Source organism: Sinocyclocheilus anshuiensis, unplaced genomic scaffold (genome assembly GCF_001515605.1).
Source record: "Sinocyclocheilus anshuiensis isolate Anshui unplaced genomic scaffold, SAMN03320099.WGS_v1.1 scaffold1372, whole genome shotgun sequence".
Classification (NCBI taxonomy): domain Eukaryota; kingdom Metazoa; phylum Chordata; class Actinopteri; order Cypriniformes; family Cyprinidae; genus Sinocyclocheilus; species Sinocyclocheilus anshuiensis.
The window spans coordinates 614,342-640,442 of NW_015546103.1; the positions used below are offsets into that span (position 1 = coordinate 614,342).

At 37.0% G+C, this 26,101-nt stretch overlaps 2 protein-coding genes across 2 annotated transcripts in view; both read right to left on the reverse strand.

Moving 5' to 3' along the window:
* Positions 1-4,780: 4,780 nt before the first annotated feature.
* Positions 4,781-11,260, reverse strand: LOC107700593 (anti-apoptotic protein NR13-like). Its single transcript, XM_016502312.1, has 3 exons — positions 11,164-11,260; positions 8,680-9,090; positions 4,781-5,511 (listed from the first exon to the last, which is right to left on the reverse strand). The coding sequence occupies exons 1-3, from the start codon at positions 11,224-11,226 to the stop codon at positions 5,389-5,391; spliced, it is 597 nt and encodes a 198-aa protein (XP_016357798.1). The 5' UTR covers positions 11,227-11,260; the 3' UTR covers positions 4,781-5,388.
* Positions 11,261-12,062: 802 nt separating this feature from the next.
* Positions 12,063-26,101, reverse strand: part of LOC107700591 (guanine nucleotide-binding protein subunit beta-5-like) — a 17,719-nt gene continuing 3,680 nt past the window's right edge. The window contains exons 4-13 of the mRNA XM_016502310.1: positions 24,397-24,533; positions 22,867-22,908; positions 22,246-22,322; positions 21,970-22,102; positions 20,344-20,487; positions 19,908-19,999; positions 17,561-17,609; positions 16,916-17,012; positions 12,576-12,742; positions 12,063-12,248 (exon numbers count right to left, since the gene is read on the reverse strand). Coding sequence (XP_016357796.1) covers positions 12,237-12,248; positions 12,576-12,742; positions 16,916-17,012; positions 17,561-17,609; positions 19,908-19,999; positions 20,344-20,487; positions 21,970-22,102; positions 22,246-22,322; positions 22,867-22,908; positions 24,397-24,533 — 950 coding nt within the window. The 3' untranslated portion in view covers positions 12,063-12,236. The remainder of the gene's footprint in view (positions 12,249-12,575; positions 12,743-16,915; positions 17,013-17,560; positions 17,610-19,907; positions 20,000-20,343; positions 20,488-21,969; positions 22,103-22,245; positions 22,323-22,866; positions 22,909-24,396; positions 24,534-26,101) is intronic.

Genomic DNA, 26,101 nt, shown 5'->3' on the forward strand with positions numbered 1-26,101 from the left:
TACTTACAGTCTGTGAGTCAGAACAGTCGGCATTGTAGTCTACTCTCCCAGGATCAGGAAACGGTTCTCCATAAAATGTGCTGCACACATCTGAATATTTGGGTTGAAGTGTTCTGGAACAGTGTTGTAAATACAACTTAATCACTGATTTCTAGTCGTGTCCATTTTTGGAAGGCCAAACAAAGTAGTTTCGCGTTCACAATGAAACACAAGGCGGGCTAGAGTGAGCGGAGGCGGGCGGGCTTAAGAATGGCGCGGCCGGCAGATTCGACGAAGGAGCGGCCGGTGGGCTTGCGGCAAACACGACCCCGGGCTGGACTCCGCTTCGTCCACGGTGAAAGCCGATCCAGCGATCCACAGCGCGAAGTTGATGTATTTCCTCAGCGACCAGCACGGATCAGCTCTAGGCATGACGAAGCGGATATCGTCCTCTTTTGGAAGGCCAAACAAAGTAGTTTCGCTTTCACAACTAAATACACAGCGTCTTCACGACATGGCAGCAGCAACAAACAGCTAGAATAAAAGTTACGCCTTCTTTCTTTGCGTGAACATTTGGGCGGCGTTATGCAAATCTTCCCACATCGTGACGTTGACATGTGGGGGCGTGTTAGAACGAGCCGTTTTAGGTAGGCGTGGCTGACTCTTAACTTTTATAAAGAATATCTCTTTGGATTTGAGACTTTAGTCTTTGCAACTTTACAGATCTTCTTTATGCACCAAGAGCTTGTAACACTTCAAAGAGAAAGGAAAAAATTGAATCGCATCATATGATCCCTTTAAAGGAATAGTTCACCCAAAAATGATCAAATGATCTGAGCTGCTATCCACATTTATTGTACATCTCCATACTCTGTATGTCAGGGACCTCCAGCCCTGCTCCTGGAGGGCTACTGTCCTGCAGACTTCAGTTCCAACCCTGCTCATCACAACTGCCTGTAATTATCAAGTAATCCTGAACACCTTGATTACCTGGATCAGGTGTGTTTGATTGGGGTTGGAGCAGAAATTCTGCAGGACAAGAGTTCCCCAGGAGCAGGATTGGAGACCCCTTCTGTATGTCAACACCTGACTCATTTTGTTGGTTTTAGTCATTTTCAGAAGCATACTCTGAGCAATATAACTTTCCTCTGGGTGAAGTGAGTGTTGGTTTGAATTACCAGAATGGAATCAGAATGCTGGGAAACAATAGCAGTTCATACCACTTTTTCTTTGTGTTTTATAACGCACACAGAAACTAGCGTGTTTTCAGGGCCAACGTGTCTTTGCAGAACCAGTTACTTACAATACTATCAAAGACAACACACAACTCAAAGAGAACTTTGATGCAGGTATCTGTGGAATGACTTCAAAGAGAAAACTGATGTTATGATTTTAAGCATGATGAGAAAAGATGAAAAAGAAACTGAATAAAGGCAAATGTTATGATGAGGGAGAAAGCGTGTGCAAAAATTTTTTATTTGTTGTCCATGCTGTCTGCAAATGTGTTTGTTTTGTTTTTGTTCCAGTATGCTGGTATAAATCACATAACTATATAGAGCATACTGAATGCCTTTACCATCGGTTCTGTCTTGGATTCCAGCTGAAGATCAGTGTGTTAGCTTAGATGAAACTTTAAGCAAATGCAGACATGACCCACAGAGACAAAGAGCAATGTAAAAAGTCTAGACCATCTGTGAATGAAGAAAATACATCCTTGTTCTGGTTCCCACATCAGATCTTTGAGTGGGGGATAAAGGCTAAATCGGAAGAGCACATGCAAAGCACTGACAAATTCAGTCCATCGATGCAAACTATGAGATAATGTAAAGCTGTGTAAATACAGACACAGACAGTCATTCAGTTATCGTACATATTCTAGACAGGACTGTGCACTATTTAGAAATGAATTGAGAATGCCTTGAGCAGAATGTAATTATAAAAGAATTAAATAGAAATGTAAAAAGAAATGCATTTCATTTTCAAAATCAATTACCTATAAACATGCGCATACACATAAAATCTGAGGTATTGATGATCCCGATGACCCATTGTTCAAAATTCCACATATTTCCATACCACAAATTTGAGATAATTTTAATATATTAACATTTATGTTTGTTGCAAAATGACTAAGATCAAAAATTCCTTTGCATTGCAATTCACCTTTTCTTGCCATTCAATTTCTGCGGGACGTGGCCACATCAATCGAATTCATGAATATAGGGCTCTTCCGCATTTGTTAAACGTGTGTATGCACAGATCTGATCTTAGAGTATGTATACGCTGAAATCCACGCCAACGTTCCGATTTATAAAAATGTTTTTTTGACGTGGAGGGCTTAGGGCTATGTCAAGCTCTAATTTTCCTTGTGGCAGATTCAGAGTACTGCAGATATTTTGGAAATACACACATTTCAGAAATGATCTTAGATCACATGACAGTTTCTATGCTACATTTTATAAATGAGGCTCTTGGTCTTGGGTAAAACGGTGTTAGAGAACATTTGTTTTTTGTATTTCTATTTTGTAGCATTGTCAGCATTTGGTAAATGGAACAGCTGGAATGCTCTGCTGAGTCAGTTGTACTGGAAACCAACACAGTTGGGTTTAAAAGAGAAAAAGAGAAAGGAAAACATGTAATCTTGGCTGTAACAATGGCTCTGCATGATTGTAGTCAGTTTGTTGCTCTGTTGGCAGATACATTTTTGTACACCATGAGCTCTCAATGTTCCTGACATTCGCTGAACAGCCTCGTATAAAATAATGTTTCCCTTGATCTAGACAGTAGGGAGATCATATGGTGATGTTTGTGTAAGTCTCCTGCTTCCCAGATGCTCCTTCTGAAGAACAAGAACTCAAGTAATCTCACATGAGTCTCTTTCAGAAGAAATGCCAGTAAGGTCTTATCTCTGCTCAGGCTTTCCAAGATATCAAAGTCTACAATTCAAAGGAATATAGATCTCAATATGAACTCAAACATTTCTTTTCAAATGTTTGGTTCTTCCAAAGACCAAATAATCTGACATCCACATAAATTTGTATGGCTCTTTAATGTGAATGAAGTTTAGGAGAAACATCTTAGACTAGGTTGATCTGAACTTAACTGAGAACTCTATTAAGACTCCCAAGCAATCTGAGCAATAACTTTTTCCACTGAAGTGCTGCATTCTTCCAGACTGTCTCACATCTGCCACCAGCACTGGCTTCTCTTCCAGAACATTTTGTGTATGATTGCAGCTGGTACGCCAAAGACTCATCAGAATTAGACTCTCTCAGCATGTGTGCTTGTGTGCACAACATGTTTGGAAATATGATAGTCAGCAGAATGGTATCCAGTTTCCCTTAAGTGGAAGAGATTTGTTTGTGTTTAAGAGGGGATTTTTTTTCAAAGTCCAAAGTATGCACAAAACATACTCAAGTATGCAATGGCAGACACGAATGCTTGACCAATGCATTGCATTTTTACTTTTTACCTTAGTACTCAGAGGGAGTAATTAACTATTCAGGTACCATTATTCTGGTAGCAAGTTTAAACAATGTAAACAAGTGTTGATCTGGGGGGAATTCCATGCTACATACCTGGGCAAGTTTATGGATAGGTAAACGGATAACCTCATCTTTCGGTTCCAAAAACTGAGGTAAGTTTCAGGGGATGCAATTAGCCATAGCAACTCATGCTCTGAACATAACCTGCTCCAGAGTTTTCAGGGATAGCTTACTTCAGATGTATATCCATTTCCATTTCTGTGGTGACTCGGCTGTGTCTGAAATTGCATACTCTCTATAGTTGTTTCCCAGGGGGTGCATCCTTCAAATGCTAATGGTTTTTCACCTTTCAAATTGTTAAGCCTGGGTCATTCTAAACCCCAGGTAAATGGTGTCCCAGGTTATCTTGCGTCACACTTTACCTGGTGTTAACAATTACTCCTGGGTATTTATACATTTCAGACTCTACATTCCCAAGACCCTCAGTTAACGGTTTTATTTGCATATTTGCAGTGTCAGTGTCATTAACTAAAAGAACACCGCATGTGACCTATTTACATGAATGCTCTAGCATTGAGTAGCATCCCTATATATTGCCAAGTGCTATTAAGTTTTCTCTGTAAGGAATTTTGGACTATATAGATAAGAATAAGTCTCTTCTTAACGCCAATTGACATTTTCCCCTCAAATGCTAAAATGTTAATACAGTACAACACTCTGTGATTGTCAAAAGCATGTGAATATGAGGTACACGACTGGCTGTCTGTTGCTAAGCATCTAGTCGCAACATTGTAACAAATGCGTTGTTTCATATCGAACAAGTTTGGAACCACAAGGCGGGGATACCTCCAAGAATACCTCCAAGAAAGTGAAAATTTGGCCATCATCATGCATGTTTGTAAAATCTAACTGAATTTAGAATTGTAGGTTTCAGAAGGCCCCTTTGTAGCCCTATAATGTGCTATTCCTGTATGCTTTACGTGGACTACTTGTCTATGCACCTAATTAGAAACGCTGAGAATCTCAAGGGCTTTGTAATAATGCATCTTGTGGCAATTATGCAACAAATACTTGCGTTGCAAAATGAATTGTGCTCTGAAATTTCAGGACAACAAAACATGTGGGCACTTACATATTAGAGAAGCAATCAGAAACAAACAAATTCTCATTTATATCATTTACATACAAAATAAAACCTTAAAAACAAAACAAAATTGTTTCACAGGAAAATTATTTTATTAAGAAGTTAATAAATAAAAATGCAAAAATATAATGTTTTGTCAATTGTTGGGAATTGCCTAAATAGTAATAATTTGTACTTAAGAGGTAAATAAATAAATTTACAACGTAAACTTACAATGGGCAAAATATCACAGAGATGTTTGGAACCAAACAAGCTAGCACCTTTAAAACAAATGATTTCCAGGATGAAACTGAGAGACATCCCAAAGGTGTATATGATCAAATGTAAACCACTAGTCAAGGCAAAAAGTGGTCTAACAAAGAGAATCGCTCTGTTATTACAAAATATATGCATTTTGTCTCTAATGCGTTACAGTGGTTTCTGACACAACTGCGATCGGTGGGTGTCTTGTTTTCAGACTGAAAGAAACTTTACAAACAATAAACTCACAAACTGTAAATACTATCTAAACTAACATGATTTACACAGGAACAAGTGACAAAAGCAACTATAAAATAAAAAGCACCATGTTAGATATGCAAAGATTTAGAACGTCCATCCTTTTCTCCTGAAGGCCATGTGAAGAGTGTACAATCAACATGAATGACTGTTTGCAGTAATTACAGGTGTGGACATGGAAAACATGTGCAAAGAACCTGAAGACCAGAACGGTTTTGACAGAAAACAGAAAGCAGGTGTGTTGTGTGTGAGAAAGAGAGAGAGCGAGAAAACCTAAAATCATTAGCGTACTAAGAGAAAGGTTAGACCAGCTAAACCCACTCCTGCTGCTGCAAACAGTGCTGTCTTCATCGAAGACTCTTGGTTCAGCTGTCTTGCGGTGTGGAAAAACCTGCAGAAACCCTCCTACAAAAGACAGGACAGATCAGGATGAGATTCACATTTTGCTTCCCACACCCATATGATACAGTTAGATCAGTATGTTGGACCTCATTAGACAAAGTAGCTAAAATGTCAACAATATGCAGATATATTACATAATAGCACAGCCTGCGCTTACTCACTCGGAACATATGAGAGTATTACATAAACCTGCTCTCAGGAGGAGCGGCACATACATCTTTAACAATATTTCAAATTAAATATTCCTCAGAGCTGTGGAGTAGTGGATAATGCACATGTTTGATACTCATTTACTCAGTTTCAAAATCTAGTGAGCTGCCTAACAAAACAGCATACTGTATACTGCTTTGGCCGAATGTTTCTGACATAATCCATGCACTCCCGACAACAGGACAAATGGAAGAGTAAAGGAACTCTCACTTTGACATGTCCTATTAAAACTGCTCGTTTTTTCTCTCTGTACAGCCTTCAGAAGGATCCCAGTGTCAGGAATAAGCGGATAGTGGATTGTTAATACACGGCATCTTGGATCACGTCAAAAGATTTTAAGTTTGTTCAGAGCATTTGACTGCAGATTGTTTTTGTAAACAAGGCACAGTGTAATGGACAGTTCGCAAATAAACTTCTGTTAAAAGAAGCAGCAGCCAACCGTATTAGATCTGACAGCCGCTGCATCGCAAACTATAACTAAACAATTTCATAAAGCTTTGTCCGTAAATGGGTGTTGATGATTTTAGCCAATCACTTACTGGTAAGCCTTAAAGAAGCTGCCTCCTCCTTATAAGGGACCATTTCAGCCAAAAAGTAAATATTTTGTGTGTGTGTGGAAAAAAATCTTTATTAACATTATAAGTGAACCTCAAGGAACATATTAAAGTATATAAAGTAATGTCATGATCCCTTTAAGTTTTAGTGCTCATGTGAGAGACACGGGTTCGAATCTAGCCTGCAACACCCTTTAGACGGCTTCCTCCTCAGTGTTCACCCCTCTACTCTGACATTACTCTGGGCTCTACTCTGGTCTTTCTGTGACGTAGTATGCCAGTTTCGGAAGCTAACTGATATTTCATGGGTTAAATGTAGATATGACAGTTTCAGAAGCAGAAGGCAAAAGCACAGACCTATGTAACTGCTGTTTGTAACTGCCTAAGGACCCGAACAAACAGCAGAAGGCTTGAAGAGTCAGCCTGAGCAGCTGTCTTCAGACAGACACCTGCTGTACTGGTCAGAGCGAGTCCAGGTGCACTAGCTCACATTCATATGCTGCACAAACTCTGAGTGATGCATGGAGATCAACCGTATGGTAAACACAATAGAGTAAATGGCTGAGTGGCCTTCGGCTCTGCTTTCAACAGCTGCCAAATAAAAGAGAAAGAAAAAATAGGGAAGAGAGACAGAAAGGGACCAGGCCTCTCAAACTCTTCATTCATGCAAATACAAGCTGCTGTTTTCCTGAAGCCAGCACATTTATGATTTTAAGACTTCACTATGACATCACTAGTGACGTTTAAAAAGAGTAGACTCGCCCTCATGACATTCGAAATCTGTGTGACTTTCCATTGGGGAACACAAAAGAAGAAGTGCAACAGGTACTCTTTTCCATAGAACAAAAGTGGAAGAGAGTGTACAATGTATTCCATATGACTTGTGCATGATACTCCAAGTCTTCTGAAGTCATACAAAAGCTTTCTGTGAGGAACAGACTGACATTTAAGTCGTTATTTGCTTAAAATCTTCCTCTCTGCCAAAGCTTATTCCTCTGCATTCAAATAAGGCACGTCTAAAATGGCAAACACTATTACTTCTTGTATATTAGTGATTTTATATAGCTTCAGACCTGAAATATGATGAACAAAAGATGTATAGACTAGTTTTATGGCACCTTTTTAAAGCTTGACAAATTGGTCCCTATATAATTCTATGGAAAAGAGCAGAAGGTTTGTGAAAATTCATATATGTGAGATTTTGCAGCTCAATTACTCTTATAAAGTTGGCATGAAATGAAAATTCTTGATCTTCTGGTGAGATAACAGACTTCTGTCTGGTGATGTGTAATGGATTTCTCTTATCATTTAACTGTTGTAATTTAACTAGTTGTAGCTAGTCACATTTACCATTGTTTAATGAATTTTCACAGGCAAAATCAAGTCATTTCAATAGGACAACTGAATCGCAATCGGGACACAATCGGGAATTTTCTGTGAGGGCAAAAACATTTTGCAACAAGTTCAAGCTGGTCATGCAAATTTGCCACATTAACCAACAGAAATTTGCTTGATTTGAAAGTGACTGTGCTCCTTGCATTGCTACACTATTGACAAAAAACAATGTGATTGCACCTTTACTACAAAAACATTAAGAGAATGGTCTTTTTTTAAGCTATAGAAAGTGCATTCATTAGACATGATCTTTAAAACCGAACATTTCTGTGTTAAACCACCCTACGGCTAACCCATTTGCATTTGACTGTGTTGACTAACATGTTCCTCAGAATCATGTGTGTAATTACAGCAGATATCAGTCTGCATAAATAAACAACATCTCCTGGGGTTATTGAGGGTATTTAAAGTTGGAACTAGTATTGCTTTCATAGGTCAGTGCGCCTGGGAGTCTGAAGAACTGAACGCCCACACAGAAAAAAGTCCTTGGTGAGACATTTGAGAGCCTGTTTAAAAGTGTTTATAGAGCAGTTCTGCTTCCCCAAAAGCATTCCCAGGATTCTTTGGCTTGTGTCACTCTCTAATTGACAAAAACAGGATGGCCACAAGAAGGTATAGCCTACACTGCACTACTCCAAAAACTAGACCATCATATCACTGCAGCACCTTCCAATTACAGTTTACAATGTGCATATTGAAGTATACAGGTAGGAAAAGCTCAAAGAGATTGTGGTATCAAACACGGTAGAAAATAGGCTAGGTTTCTGAGAGCACAAATGAAAGATCAAACGATGCACTTTAAGCACCCACGCAGTCTCAAATTAAACCAGAACTGATGTAGAAAAAACCCCTCACTAAATGCCTCGCTAAAAGTTGAAACTTGACAACTACACAGGGTCTTCCTACTACCTACACGTCAACGCTCTACTGCACAAACAAAAATATTATGGCTTTAAAACCATCATTTACCAGCATAAAGGCCTCTGCCCCAGTCTACACAGCTAATGCTTACCCAGCCTCCGTTTTCCACCAGCCAGTCCTGTTTTTCCCCTCCAAGGTAGTCAGCGATGGTCTCGGCCAGTCTCCGGGAGCACTTGGAATTCTCTCCTCTGGACAGGAGCTCACTAGCCAGCACTCCAGTGAAAGTAAAGATGGAGACCACCCTCCCCCAGTTCAGTTTCCCATCTCCCACCAGTTCCCTCATGACGCTCTGCAGACACTTGCTGGGATCTGATCCGCAGGTGTCCAGGAACTCCTGGGAGAGGGATCGGAATTTGGTTCTGTGCTGCTGCTCCATCTCTTTGGCCAGGTATCTCATGGCCTCTGCTGACTCGCTGGGAGGAGTCTGTTGGATCCCGCTGCAGAAGCTGATGTAATCTTCTGCCAGCAACAAAGTCTGTTCCCTCAACCAACAGGACATTTTCTAAAAAAAAAAAAAAGGCAGGGTCATAATACATTAGACAGTTTTTTTAATATATATTAGAAATTTTGTTTATCACATGTCCATCACTTGGACATGAACATCAAGCATGCTGAATTTATGGGTGGCAATGTCCTGACTTATAATTCACCCACAATCAGCATTTTATTTAATTCTTGTTTAAAGGGGTCATATGATGCGATTTCAATTTTTCCTTTCTCTTTGGAGTGTTACAAGCTCTTGGTGCATAAGGAAGATCTGTAAAGTTGCAAAGACTAAAAATCTCTTTGGATTCTCCTCTATGCCCCGCCTTTCTGAAACACGTCGATTTTTACAAAGCTCATCGGTCTGAAAAAGCGAGGTGTGCTCTGATTGGCCAGCTATCCAGTGCGTTTTGATTGGCCGAATTCCTCAAGCGTTAGTAAAGAGAAATCCAAAGAGATATTCTTTATAAAAGTTAAGAGTCAGCCACGCCTACCTAAAACGGCTCGTTCTAACACGCCCCCGCATACCTACGTCACTATCTGGGAAGATTTGTATAACACCGCCCAAATGTTCATACAAAGAAAGAAGGTGTAACTTTTATTCTCGCTGTAGTATTGTTACCGCCGCCGCCATGTCGTGAAGGCGCTGTGTGCTTCGTTGTGAACGCGAAACTACTTTGTTTGGCCTTCCAAAAGAGGACGATATCGCTTTGTCATGCCTGGAGCTGATCTGCGCTGGTTGCTGAGGAAATACTTCAACTTCGCGCTGTCGATCGCTGGATCGGCTTTCACCGTGGACGAAGCGGAGTCCAGCCCGGGGTCGTCACATGTGGTTGCCGCAGGCATCACAATATGGTAAGGGACGTAACATTTCCGTCACACGCTTGAGGAATTCGGCCAATCACAACGCACTGGATAGCTGGCCAATCAGAGCACACCTCGCTTTTTCAGACCGATGAGCTTTGTAAAAATCGACGCGTTTCAAAAAGGCGGGGCATAGAGGAGAAACAACAATGTACAGTATGTGAAAAATAATGTGTTTTTTGAACCTTAAACCGCATAAACACATTTCATTACACCAAATACACAAAATAATGTTCTTTTTAGCAGCATCATATGACCCGTTTAAGTATCATTTATGCAGCCTATCTTAGTTAAGAGACTAGGGAATATGTGAATGTTTAACATTTATTTGTCACTCTACAGTATTTAAAAAAATTATTATATGAAATAACATCAAAAATAGTTTTTAAAAAAACGTAAAAAGTTGTTTTTTTTACTTAAAAAGTTTAAAAAGTTTTAACCGATCATTTTTAAATTAATTATTATTATCATTTTTATTTGTGCAGTGTTATTTGTCAACTACCCTTTAATGGTTTGATGTAAACATCCCTTGCAAAAAATTACCATGGTAAACAATTTCCACCAAAATGTTACAGTTGCTGCAGCTATTGTCACTGCTGTCAAATCATAATTAATACCATGTACTACTATGTATATTGTGCTTATCATTCAGGGTAACAAGTTTTCATAATGTTTTCATTTTGTATCATTTCTTGTTGTGACGTTAGTTATGGCTAAAACCTATTTACCACAGTTTTATTAATAACTCATTTCATTTCATTTCAGTTGTATGTCATTACAGGTTAATTCAAGCAAGCGCTTGCGTTCATGCGTCTATGCAGCATTAACAGAACGCAGGTGAGTTCATAAATGGCTAAATGATTCATAATAACGGCTGTTACAGTCAGCGGCTGTTTGTCTGGGTTCGGGCCTTATATGAAAAAAAATCACATTCTGATTCAACAACGTCCACCGTAAACCTGCTTACGTCACGTTTGCCGCTAGTATTAACACAGAATCCATATGAATGCGCTGAATTTGATAAAAACACAGCATTGGGAAATGAAAGGCAGCGCACGCAACACTGTGAAACACAAAGCCGGCTACGCCATTTCGCACGAGAACACAAAGAAGCGAGCCAACAGAACGTTTTTCTCAATACATTTCAATTAAGTCTGATTCTGAAAGGCATTGCATAATGTAATTTAGCATTTCTCTCTATAACAGTGAAAATAATAAAGCAGCTCACCCTCCCAGCGATGTCAGACTGCGCTCTCCACCGACAGTTGCGCAAACAGCAGTCAGATGTCATAGGAGACGCTCCGTCACTCCACCCTATTGCACACGCTTTATCAACGTAAAGCACGCCACGCCCCTTTCCTTACTCAGCCACGCCTCTCGCGTCAGGACGCTTTCCTTTCGCATTGTACTTTCCATTCAATATTTCTGATCCACGATGATTTTCTGTTTTCAGTATTACGACACTATAAAATGTAATAAAATGTAATAATCTTCATTGATTCCCGAAGAATTGTAACTTGCGTAAAAAATCTCAGTAAAACTCACATTTGAATATTTTCCAATTATGTTTTGATGAATATTTATTTATTTATTTTAATTTTTTAAGTGTGTGTTTACATTTCAGTTTTTAACTCGTTTATCACACGGTATAAACACTCAAACACACATACAAACACAAAAACAGGAAAATACTTTTAATTCTCCCGAATACAGTGGCAATATTTTATAAACACCGAACAATAGTAAACATATAGTGTATATTTTCAGGAAACTGCTAACAATACTGATGTGGACAAACAAATCAATCAGCTAATTGTGATTACTAAATGCTGATTATATTACACTTGATATGAAAAAACACGTACTTTAAACACTTATAGCTATATTTTTTTGAAATTCTAGTGCAAGCAAAACTCATTCATGAAAGTAAATTTCAGACTTCTAGATATATACGTACTTGATTTAGACCAAATGCACAAGTAGGCCTACTGAAATCAATTCTCTTTAAATCATTACCATAAAATATACCTACAAAAGTATAGATAATTATATTAAAACATTTACGTTTTTAATTTAAAAAAAAATATTACAAACTAATACTTGAACGGCAATCCTTTTCAAATAGTGTATTTTATATATCATTATTATATATGTATATATATATTTTGGTGAGAAGCCAAGGAAAAGAGAATTGTGCTAAGATAATAAAAAAGTCAGGATCTCTAGATAAGTCCCACTGTGTGCTGTGATACTGAGAAGCCAAAGTACAAATATCTTCTCACACTGGTGCAGAAGAACTCTTCAAGCCCAGATCTGCAACAAAGAAATGAGATAAAATAGTTCAGTTCAAACCAAGATGATCACCACAGCGTATGATAATTCACAAAAGAGGAACAAAGAAGTTTCTATTCTTTACACCTTATGAAGTTTAGACAGAAAAGACCACGGGGAAACTATAACCAATGTTGCGTAATTCCCCTACTGCTCTCAAGGGACAGACATCACAGGATGGTGTAAAACACCTATAACCGCTGCCAGTCCCTACCATCTATAGTCCCTGATGCCAGTAAAGAGCAAAACCATGCTATACAGTATATTACGTAAGTCACTTTCCCCAGAGAACCTGAAGCGGACACTCACCCGCAAAGTGCTGTCCCATGATCCTGAGCAGAACGCGGTCCCATCAGGGGACACTCTGACGGTGCTGACCCGATTTTCGTGGCCAAAGAGAATTGCCACTCTGGTACCTTTCAGGACATCCCAGACGTTAATGGTGTAGTCATTATATCCTGCAAACAGCAATCGGCCTGTGGAAGAAGAAAAAAACAGTATAGGAAACAAGGGAAAAATGTTGTTTAGTATAAGTCAAGTCACATTTACTTTATACAATACAGATTGTCAAAGAAGCTTCATATGAATAAACAGGAATATAACAGAAATGTTGCCAAATTCAGTCCAATTTCGGCTCTAAGGCAGCTCTACAGAAGATAATACTGTCTCAATTAGTTTAATGTTGATTCAATTTAGCTCAATAACAATGTAGCAAAATTGATCAGTTATGAAGCAAACTCAATTCAGTTATTAAAGCAGCTCTGTAGTTAGTAGAGCTGATCAAGTCAGATCAAAATTCATTTAGTTCAGTTCAACAACAGTGCAAAGTTCATTAATTATGAAATGAGTTAAAGTCAGCTCTACAGAAGGCAATTATTTGGCAGTTCAAGACAGTTCAATGTTGATTTATTTCAGTTCAATAACTGTCAATGTCTCAACGTTCAGAGTTCAATAACAGTGAAAAGTTAGTCAATTCCTAAACAAATTTGATTCAGCTATAGGGAAAAAATAGTGCCGTTCTCAAGCTCAATTCAGTTCAAGGTTTGCTCTCCCTCTAGTGGCAGTGGAGTGGAAATATCTATTTTGTCTTTTAATTGTCTTTTGTGTATTTAATTACATATATAGTGAAATATTGTTCAGTATAAATCCACAGACATTTTTAATTTTCTTTTAATCACTCCTTTTTGTCATTTGAAAGCTAGATTGAAGATTTAGGTTCTTAAGGCTTGGGTTTTTGTGGTACTTTTACGGACTTTGTTTATTATTTTTATAGCTTGCCACTGTCAATCCCCTTTTATTGCATGGAAAAAAGATTCTGCTAAACTTCTCCTTTTGGGTTCCACAAAAGTCATACAGGTTTGGAACAACATGAGGGTGAGTAAATGATCACATAACTCATATTCAAGCCTTCTATTATAACTTCTGCATGTTACGTGTTTTTGAAGACTACAGTACATCTTTATACTCTTCTTGAGCAATATAACGGTCATAAGTCTACATTCCCTAATGAGACACATGTTAGACACATGCTATCCTAGCAAGTGTTGGTGTCACAGCTGAGGTAATAGTCTGTTCTCTCATTTGACTCTGTTGAGTAACATTCCTTGGAAACCCTGGGTTTCATTAGAGCAGATATCCGTCAGTATTAACCATGTGTCCTGTGTACTAAAATAAGGACTTAAGCGCCCTATATAGTCAGTGCACTTATACAGTGCCTTGCTAATGTATTCATGCCCCTTCATTTTTTTCACGTTTTGTTATGTTGGTGCCTTATCTTTAACTGCTTTAAATGACTTTTTTCCAACATCAGTATACACTCCATACACTATAATGGTAAAGCAAAAAAACAGGTTTTTAACATCTTTGCAAATGTATTAAAATTAAAAAACTTAAACGATCCCATTGCATAAGTATTCACACCCTTATCTGGACCAGCTGAAATTTGGCTCAGGAGCATTTGTATTGCTTGTAGATGTTATTACACTCGAGTGAAGTTAACCTGTGGCAAATTCAATTGAATGGGTATGTTTGGAAAGGCATACACGTCTTAATAAAAGGTCTAACAGCTGATAATGCATATCAGAGCAAAAACCAAGCCCTGAAGTCAAAAAAAACTGCCTGTAGAGCTCAGAAACAGGTTTGCGTCAAGCCACACATCTGGAGAAGAGCTGAAGCTTCATTGAAGGTTCACAGAAGCATGTAGTAGCCCTGAGGTCAAAAGAACTGCCTGTAGAGCTCAGAAACAGGTTTGCATCAAGCCACACATTTGGAGAAGAGTTCAGGAAAAAAAATCTGCTTCATTGAAGGTTCACAGAAGCATGTAGTGTCTGTTACCCTTAATGGAAGAAGTTTGAAACAACCAGGACTCTTCCTAGAGCTGGCCTCCTGCAAACATCACTGCAACACTCCACCGATCTGGGCTTTATGGTGTTGTGGCAAGACTCAATCCTTTCTTCAGTGAAGACACATGAAAACGCACTTGGAATTTGCACACACAAAAAAAGCACGTTAAAGGAATATCAGACTGTGAGAAACAAGATTATCTGGTCTGATGAACCTCAATTCCAAACATCATGTTTGAAGGAAACCAGGCACTGCTCATCACCTGTAGAGTACCATCCCAAATGTAAAGCAGTCTCGTGCTGTGGGGCTGTTTTTCAGCGTTAGGGACTGAGGGACTCATCAGAATAGAAGACAAGCTCAATGCACCAAAATATTGAGATTAGCCTTAATGAAGACCTAGTCCAGAGCATTCAGAAGCTCAGACTGGGCAGAAGGTTCACCTTCCAACAGGACAATGACCCTAAGCACACAGCAAGAGTCGATCATAGACAACAGTCTGTGAATGTCCTTGAGTGGCCCAGCCACAGCCTGGGATTGAACCCAATCAAATATTTCTGGAGAAACCTGAAAATGTGCATCTGCTCCCATCCAACCTGAAAGAGCTTGAGAGGTGAAGAGGTGAGGAGAAGAATGGCAGATAATTGCCAAATGCTGATGAGCAAAGCTTGTTGCATGAAACAAAAAAGACTTGAGACTGTAAAGGTGCTTCAGCTAAATGGTTAGTTAAGGGTATGAATACTTATGCAATGTAGGCTACTTATTTCAGTTTTCTTTTTTTTTTAATAAATTTATGAAGTTGTGACATTTCTGTTTTTGCTTTGTCAATATGGTGTATGGCGTGTAGATTGATGTGGGAAAAAAAGTAATTTAAAGCAGTTTAACATAAGGCAGCAACATAAACCGTGAAAAAAAATGAAGGGGTATGAATACTTTCGCAAGGCACCGTAAAAAGCCCAAGTAAAAACCTAGAGCAGTGTATGAGAGTCAGTGTATCACATGTAAGTGAGATGTCAGAGCAACATGATGATCAATGCTCAGTAGAAGAAATAATTTACCAAACAATGTCATCATTTACTCACCCTCATGCTGTTTCAAACCAATGTGACTTTATTCTCTTAAAACATAAAGAGAAATCTAGCTCTTTGGAATGCAATGAAAATAAAATGGATTTCAAGCTTCAAAAAGCACATAAACGAATCAGTTAGGCTTCATGACACATACATTCTATAAGTCTTCTAGAGCAATATTATTGATTTCGTGTAAGAATTAGATCAAAATTAAAACAGTCCTCAAATGTCATTCTTATACATTGAGATATGACGCAAAAAACATGTCACATCATGTTTGACATTAATGACGATACAGTCAAAAAAGATGGATGTTTGATATCAAATCTGGCATGAGAGGTTTTTGAAGGGATAGTTTACCATGTATAACTTCCTGTATGACTTTCTTTTTTCTGTGGAACAGATATTTTGAAGAATGTTTCAGCTGTTTTTGCCTATACAATGAAAAGTCAGTGGGGTCCAAAACAACAAAAGACCCCATTAACTTTCATTGAATTTTCATATTCTTTTGTGTTCCACAGAAAGAAAGAAAGTAATACAGGCTTGGAACAACATGGGGTTGAGTAAATTATGACAACATTTAGATTTTTGGGTCAACTATCCTTATAATATGTCATATTTGAAGGTACAATCACTCAGTTGAGACTTGAGAGTTGATGTAAATTGATGTTGATGTTGAGCAGCTGATGTAAAGATTTCCAGTGAATAATGAGTACATTTGGTAACACTTTATTTTGATGGTACCTTTATACACATTGTTGACCATAAGTAACTTTGCAAGTACACGTCAGCTTATTCTAGTAACCCTAAGAGTCTAATACCCTACTAATACTATAATGCGAGTTAGTTGACATGTAGATTTAAAGGTACTTACAGTCAACAGAATGTCTAAAGGGGACCATCAAAATAAATTGTAAGCTTAAATTCTGTTTTTTTCAAACAAATCAAACAAAGATGTCATACAGGCTTGAAATATAGCAGACATATGGAGCATATGGAGCAAATTTATGATACTTTTGTGGCTGGTGCTTTTATGGTACAGTCCTCATTCAGTTTCAAAATATGAAAAAGAACACCTGGGGCATTCTCCTTTTGTGTTCAGTGAAAAAACAAAGATAATTGGAATGGCATGAAGGTGAATGAATGATTTTGGATAAATTATTACATTTACTCATATACATTTTTATTTTTATTTTTAGGTGAACACTCTGCTTTAAGGGCCTGTGTCCACTTTCTTACCACTGAGGGAAAAGTCCACACTAGAGGCTCCAAATATGATACTCTCTTTGGAGTAGATGGCAACCTCGCGGTCAGCTCGCAGGTCATACAGGCGACACTGAAACAACACAAAAGTTCACAGTGAGATCAGTGTGACCTTACAGAGTCTCATTCATCGAGTCTCAGCGATCATTGGCTGACTAACAGGTGACATGATCTGATTTGAAAACAAGGACACATTGCATGGACCTTGACCTGGAATAATGAGTACATTTGGTAACACCAAAAATGAAGATTAGCCTGCTAAACAGCAGACTTACTAACTCCTAAATACACAAACATCTATTCTAATACACTCTTGCACATAATCAGTCAACTGAGTATCTCTTAACCTAATTTGATCAACATTATTAAAATATCATCAAATCATCAAAAGATCATTGTGTATAATTAACCAATTATCAAGCCATTAATTTCAGTCTGGTTAAAGAGGGTGTGTGTGTAGGTGTGTTTGGAGGAGGAGTATTAATCAGTGGACACAGGGTAACAGGTTTTACACTATTGATTGTGAATCTTTCTGTCAATCCTTTGTAATCTTTGAGAAGCCAATTGATTGTTTTGAAGTGATATGGGGTAACTGGTGTGTTGTAATGTAGAAAAACTTACCGTAGCATCATCAGATCCAGTTGCAAAAGCATCTCCACTAGGGTAATACCTGCATTCATATAGAAGATTAAAATTTCCATTGACAGTTAAAGGGATAGTTCACCTAAAAATAAAAATTCTGTCATTAATTACTCACCCTCATGTCATTCCAAACCCGTAAGACCTTTGTTCATCTTCTGAACACAAATTAAGATATTTTTGATGAAATTCGAAAGCTTTCTGACCCTGAATCACTGATGTAATATGAACTTTTTTAACGATATCCTTACTACCTTTCTGGGCCTTGAATGTATCAGTTAAACTATACAGGGCCAGAAAGCTCTCAGATTTCATAAAAAATATCTTATTTTTGTGTTTGAAGATGAACGAAGGTCTTACGGGTTTGGAATAGTTTAATTTTTGGGTGAACTACCCTTTAAAACACATAGACAACACTATGACTATGTTCACACTACAGATTCCCAATTCTAACGCTTTCCTGAAAGTTTTTGGTTTGTGAGGTTGGTCACATGAGCTTTTATCATTTTATCACTGAAGTATATGCTGTGCTTACATGGCAAAAATTATGTAGCACCCTATTCCAATAAACAGGTTTGGCTATTTCAGTTTTGAACATTCGTAAAAAGGTACTTCAAATCAAGCATACAGGCATACAATCTCCCAATATAAGCAATTTAGGTATAATTGGGATATTTCTTGTTTTGTCATGACACTGACTGTACCCCTGAAAGGCCCATTTAGAAATGCTTCACTGAACCTGATGTGGAAGAACAGGTTTGCATAAAACCCAGACATGAACCCAAATGAACACCTTTGGTGTGAATTGAAATGGAAACTGCAAGTCAAAACTCATATTCCAACATCAGTGCCTGACCTTGCTGATGCTCTGTGTGAAAGTGAATCCCCACAGGCATGATGGGAAATTATTCACCGATGAGTGGAAGCTGTTATAGCAGCAGAGGCCAACTAGTGCCAATGGTTTTAAATTTAAACATTTAATACACATATGGGTGCATTTCTTGGATGACCACATACTGTGTCTAAAGTAGAGAAATGCACCAAACACTGAACACAATACAAATCTGAATAGTTAAATAATAACTTTCCCTCACAGTCTCACACTTCAGATAATACTTGTGTGTTTGTTGCTTATATGCAGTACTCCAACAGTCTTTGCACTCACATTATTATTAATTATTATTATTATTATTATTGTTGTTGTTGTTGAAAAAAAAAGTTTTTGCTGTTGTTTTTTGTTCAATGAACAGCATTTATTGGAAAAATATATATTTTGTAACATTTTCTTTACTGTCACTTTTGGCCAAATTCATGAATTTGATCAATTTCACTTCTGAATAGAAGTATTTACTATTTCTTTTTCTTTTTTTTAAGTTTTACTTACCCCAATTGTTTGAATGATAATATATCACGTTTTCCACAAAAATATTAGGCAGCACAATCATTTTCACCAATGATAACAATAACAATTCTTTAACACTAAATCAGCATTTTAGAATGATTTCTGAAGGATAATGTGGCACTGAAGACTAAAGTAATGGCTGCTGAAAATTCAGCTTTGCCATCACAGGAATAAATTACTTTTTGCAAAATATTATTTAAAAAATCTGTTATTTTAAATTGCAATAATATTTCACAATATTACTATTTTGATCAAATAAATGTAGCGTTGGTGAACATAACAGACTTCTTTCAAAAACTTAATTATTCCAAACTAGGGCTGTCAAATCGATTAATTGCGATGAATTCCATCCAAAATAAAAGTATGTGTTTGTTTATATATATATATATACACACACACACACGTAAATATTTCTTAAATATATACATGTATGTGTTTGTATGTATATAAATACATATACATATACACAGTACTCATAAATTATGTAAACACAAACTTTTATTTTGGATGCAATTAATTGTGATTAATCGATTTGACAGCCCTATTCCAAATTTTTGACCAGTAGTGTAAATATACAGTATATAATCTATTATATTATCTATATATATTAATATGTATATAAATGTTATAAAACTAATGGCTGCTTTTGTTGTCTTTTTGCTTTTTCATGCCAAATAAGAAATTATGATAAATGTTGATAGATAAAAATACGTCCAACCCGACTGTTTACAGTGAAGTCAGATTGTGAACAAAGTCTGATATTTCTCCGATTTATTTCCACATGATAAAGTGGCCAAGATCAGATTAAAAAATATCAGATTCAATGTGATTTTTGCTGTTCACAATGTTATGCAGTGAGGGAAAGAACTATGATGTGAACATAGCTTAAGAGCATTATCAGAAAGTGCCAGGCTGCGGGTCACTCACTTCACACAGTTGATGTCAGACTCATGCGTTTCAAAGGACTGAACATTCTGTCCCGAGCGCATGTCCCACACATTAGCCTTCTTATCACAGCCCTGAAACACACACACAGCACTTTAGAGACTGGCAGAACAACACACACACAAAAGGGTGAATCTCAGGAGAATGATGTCCTAAAAATAGCTACAGATTACCCAAACTGACATTGTGACTGAACAACGTCCTAACATGTAAAATCAATCCACATGACTTCTAACGTTAATGATGGCCATTTAGAAATGATTATTTATATCCAGTGCTTTCTTTCATCTTTATAAACTGAAATGAGTATTTCACTGATTCTGCTGTAATGATTGTAATCTCACATGTGTTATGTGAGTGGCGGTTGGGATGTGTTTGTAAAACAGTATATTCGTTGATGGTGTTTTGAGGATCTGACCCCTGATACAAAGGTGTTTCCTGTTTCAGAGGGTGCGAGGTTCAATGAAAGAACATCAGCTGAGTGACCATGGAAACTCTGCAGCAGCTGCCCACTTTCAACATCCCATAACGCACATGTCCCATCACCACTTGATGTCAGAATCTGCAACACACACACACACACACTTCTGTGTCTGCCTTGAATAAATGGATAAGCAAGTATAGATCACTTTAAATTCTTCCTGACATTTTGTAATGACCTGAAAAAAGTAGGCTTATAAAAGTATATATAAAACACCCGTATCACCCTCTAGTGGAGGTATTGATTATTACCATTATGTCAGGACCACAAACACATGCAGCAATACAATATTTGTTGTTTCCTCAACTGTCCTAAAGAAACTACATAAAAAAAAAATAAAAAAAAACGCATCAGGTTGAGTAGATGACACAATGTTAAATTTTATGTGAACTATCCCTTTAAATCAGTTTGGGCGTGTAAACCCTAAAAAAAATCATAATCACTGGAAGCCGCAGAATTTTCACTTTCTACTCTTCTATAAATAGATGTACTGAATCCCCTGTCTTGACGAAAACAAAATATTTCACTTCGTCTTTTTATTATCTCTGTTGTCACTGACAGGAACATAATCACGAAAGAGGAACAATCCGTGATGTGAGACGATGCAGAGAGAGAAAACCCCAACCATTTTTTTCAAAACACTCACGACAAACACAAACACAAACCCAACGGAAAGCTGTAGTGATTATTTTTAGAATTAATTATTCCAAATGACTGTTACACTCACTGAACAGACCAAATCACAGAACCCATGCTGAAAAAGCAATAAAAAAAGCTTTTCTTACTGATCCATGACAAGGTTATTTTTAAAAGCAGAAATCACATCAGGGGAATTTCAGGGGATTGCTGTGATTTTTGCTATGAGAAATGTGCTTATGTTCTATAAATATCAGCTAAATCATTACAGACCCATCACTGCCACAGACACACTGATTAGAATTAATATAATTTGACCATCTCAGCACATAGTGCACTGCAGCTCCAAAAAAAAAATGTTCCTTCATTTTTAGGGCTGTGACTGTAGTGTTGGTGTGATTTAAAGTAAATAAATGAACTAATATATACAGTCTATGTAAAATTACATGAATGCAACCTCACACAGGGTCTGATGCCAATGCAAAAATAGTGTGTTTAGCACTCAATTTTACACAACCAAAAAAAAACGTATATAACCGAACACATTTTTGTAAAGAGCTATTGATTAAGATGTAAAACCTTTACAGCAGCAACAATTACTACCTTTTTTAATTAAGGTGGAACATAAATGTATTCATAATGAATATGACATTACCACTCATTACAAATAGAAATTAATTTGTGCTATAACTCCAATGGTAATAATGATATTTGTATATCATTATTTACTCTAATCCTAACTCTCACATAAACTTTAAAAAGCTACAATTAGTAAGGAACACATCAAATTTCCTAACAAGTTGGTTTTTAACATGTTTTAATATATTTGTGAGAGTTTTCCAAATGTAGGCATTCACAAGCATAAACAACCCTGTATACACACACACACACACACACACACACACACACACACACACACACACCTGCCTGCATGTCAGAGTTGGTGAAGCTGCAGGAAGACAGATAGTTGGTGTGCATGGCCACAGATTTCTTTTTAGCTGCCAAGTTCTCATTTTTATCCAAAGATAGAGGATAGACGGAGCATTTATTATCCAAACCACTGAATGAAAGACAAAGAGAAATGTTAACATTTTGCAGAAATGCACAGCAAATAATACATTTTATTTTAGTTAAGATCAGCAGTGAAATTATGAAACTTACTACTACTAATAATAATGCTTATGACGCTCTCATGATATTTACCCACAAGCCACAGCACAGCCAGAAGGGGCATAAGCACAAGCCATGACCCAGGTGCAGGGCATAGTGACCGCATGCTCCTATAAATATAATGCACATCACAAAAAAATAATTTACATTTTGATACATAATATACATGAAAATGAAGAATGGATGATTGATCAAGATCTGGGTTTTCATAGAAGAACTAAACTAACCGCATTGCAGGTGCAAATATGCCTAATTAATGACTAAAATTACGTTTTTGTTCTTTTTCATTTCAACAAACCACATACACAAATAGGAAAACTTGTTATTTAAACTGCTTTTCTCCATACATGTTATTAAACCCACGCATCAAAAACATCCAATGAGAATGCTAAACTAAAAATGCAACACTAAAAAATACTATGTACACATATGTCTGAGTATTTCAATGGTCCTGTATACACAAGAAAAAGATTCTGCATGTCTGATGTGTTAATGTGTGTGTTTATATTGCTGCCAGATTAGTTTGGCACTAATACCCTGGGTTTCCATTAGAGTGCATTACAACTATAAAACATGCAGATTATTATTTTGAACAGCTCTAGCACTGCAAAACATCACCCAAGAATACTGTGTGACACAGATAGAAAGATTTACCTTATTGGTTGTATATGCATCCCACACAATGACTTTTCCATCCTATAGGAGAGATTCAATGTTTCAGTATTTTTTATTTTTTTTAAAGAAATTCATTTAGCAGACATTTCTATTTAAAGTGACTTACAAATATGAGGAACAAAGCAATTCGTCAAGGGGCCAACAAAATTCGTAATAGCCAATGACAGGTTTATTAGACAACTAGATTAAGAAGCAAGCTAGAGAAGAGAAGAAACGTAAAGGGGAGGGTGTGTGTGTGTGTGTGTTAGTGCATTGGTTTAAGAATGTGGGGTGTTTAAGTGCTTGTGGAATAGGTGTGTTTTCAAATGCTTTTTGAAGATGTGATTGTCTTCCCAGTTCAGGTGGAGATTGGCAGCTCATTCCACCAGAGAGCAACAGAGAGGTTTTGGATACTGACTTTTTGCCTTGTTGTGAAGGAACACAAAGGCGTCACTCATTAAATATTATAAAGATTGTGGATAACTGATATACTGCAGCTTCTAACTCTTTCAGACAACACATCACATTATTAATATCGTCCGCTGCTTTTGACAAGGTTAATCACCAGATCCTCCTGTCAACCCTATTGGCAAAGGGCATATCAGGAACCGCACTCCAGTGGTTTGAGTCTTACCTATCAGATAGGTTGTGCATGTGCAGTGCTATCAAACCTTTACAATTAATCCAGAATACAGCAGCAAGATTAATTTTTAATGAGCCGAAAATAATTCACGTCAAACCTCTGCTTATCAATTTGCACTGGCTACCAATAGCTGTTCGCATAAAATTCAAGGCATTGATGTTTGCCTACAAAATTGCCACCACTGGCTCTGTACCTCTTTACCTAAATTCATTACTTCAGACTTATATGCCCTGTAGAAGCTTGCTTTCTGCAAGTGAACATCGCTTTATTGTGCCATCCTAAAGAAGCACAAAATCACTTTCACAGACTTTTAAATTAAATGTTCCCTCCTGGTGGAATGACCTGCCCAACTCAATCCGAGCAGCTGAATCCTTAGCCATCTTTAAGAATCGGCTAAAAACACATCTCTTCCATTTTTATCTCTCTCTATTACACTCTCTATTCTAATTCTATTCTTTAAAAAAAAACTTGCCCCTTTTAGACTTGCACTCTATTCATTTACTAACTGCTTGTTTTCTTAAAAAAAAAAAAAAAACTAACACTAGCTTCTCTATTCTTTTTGTATTCTATCTATTTATTTTCTTTTTATTTATTATACAATTAACAAAAGCAAAAAAGGCCTCTAACACTAGCTTGCTCTATTCTTTTTCTATTCTATCTGTTTTCTTTTTATTTATTATATCATACAAAAAAACTTGCTACGTGTACTGCGCTAAGCTAACTGAGACTTGTTATAGCACTTGTGTATCATTGCTCTTTTGTTGATTTTGATTGCTTCCATTGTCCTAATTTGTAAGTCGCTTTGGATAAAAGCATCTGCTAAATGACTAAATGTAAATGTACACATTCAAACAGTGGTTAGGTACTGTGATGATATGTCCTGTTACCTGAGAGGAGCTGACGATTCTTCTCTTGTCCCGGCACCAGTCCATGCACAGCACTTTATTTCCATGTCCTTTTAGGGTTCTCCTAGTCTTCATGACAAATTGACCCAGAGCCTCTATCTTCTCTGCCACTTGATGCACTGAAGTCAGAAAAAACAAATCTCCATTAACCACATCGCCACCTGAAGCAGCACGTTTCCTAAAACTCATCTTAGCATCAGCAAGATACAATACTTGTATTACTGTAAACAAACAACATCATCCTCTATTTCAATAGTAAAATTGTACTTTGATGGCATCCAGCATGCATTGCAGCATGAATAAATTACACTGATGTATTGCTTAGTTTTTTTAATTTTAATCTAAAAATAGTATTATCACCATTGTTGCATTTTGTATGGTGAGTATTGTTGTCTTGGTGTACAGATGACATTCATAAAATGTTATAATATATTCTCACATCCTTTATAAATTCAATCCACATCGTAGTTCCTTATTTAAACTGTTGTGACAGAAACAAAACAAATCAGTCCCCAGAAATCTTAGTTAAACAATAACATCATACTGTAATTTTATGAATACAGGCCAATAACCCTTTGTTCCTGAAAATGTTCACCTGGACAAACATGGGGATCATATTGAGTGTTCCTGTAGTTCAACTGGCAGAGCATGATGTCATGGGTTGAGTTTGCCAGAAAAACACATACTTTGAATTTGCTCATTTGAAATCATCATCACTATGATTATTTGTTTTCTATTTAGTTGGGAACTTGTACCTTTATATTGAAAAAAAAAATGTTCAAGAATATTCCAAGTAAAGACATATACTACCACTAATCAATTCAGAGATTAAAATATTTTTCAATTTTTCAAATTTTTCAGTTTTGTTGTATCAAGGAGTTTTAAACAGAATGTTTATAATAGTTTACAACTGAAACATAATCAGGTCTTTAAAATATTTTCCAGCATCATACTATCTCAAAAGGCTGTTATGAACAGCCATTTACTGTAAATATGCACAGACATAAACATAGCATACAAAACACAGACAGTCAACTCCAAACATGACAAAACAACCATAAATCCAGTAGTAAAAAAAAGCATGTTGAGTGCCAGCATAGTACTGCAGGAAACTATAACAGTTAATGTGTATAAACACAACAATTTTCTTTAAAGGGGTCATATGATGCGATTTAAATTTTTCCTTTCTCTTTGGAGTGTTACAAGCTCACAGCATCATATGACCCCTTTAATGCAGACTTAGTCAATTGTATGGAATCCTATAAGACAATTTTTTTTCATGACTTTGCTCTAAATTCTGCCACAAACTTCTAAAAGACAGGGCAACAGTTCCAAAAATCCATGCCCTTTTTTAAAACAATTCTGAATATCTCAAACGGTACCAAATGTAAAGGTTATATTTAAATTTAAATCTCTACGTAAAGATTTATATCCTGGTTCTCGTAATATATTAAACCGTCCACATTAGTGTATGGACAGGTCATATGGACATAGAAGAAATGCATTAATGTCTAACATTTAGCTGGTGTTTGGCAGATATTGGTGTATTTCAAATCGAGCTGCCTAAATATACGGCATATTTGGGCATCCCGCGCATTAGCTGGGTTGTGCATGAATGCAGTCTAGCTAGGCAGCTCGCTGGGTTTTGACACACAGCCGCTGGAGTGTTTTACTCACGTTCGACGTC

Excerpts from the sequence above, each read along its gene's own strand:
- LOC107700593 (XM_016502312.1), bottom strand. The coding sequence starts at position 11,226 with ATGACATCTGACTGCTGTTTGCGCAACTGTCGGTGGAGAGCGCAGTCT. Across the intron at positions 9,091-11,163 it reads AGTCTGACATCGCTGGGAGG|AAAATGTCCTGTTGGTTGAG; the intron begins GTGAGCTGCTTT and ends TTTTTTTTTTAG. Across the intron at positions 5,512-8,679 it reads TGGTGGAAAACGGAGGCTGG|GAGGGTTTCTGCAGGTTTTT; the intron begins GTAAGCATTAGC and ends TGTCTTTTGTAG.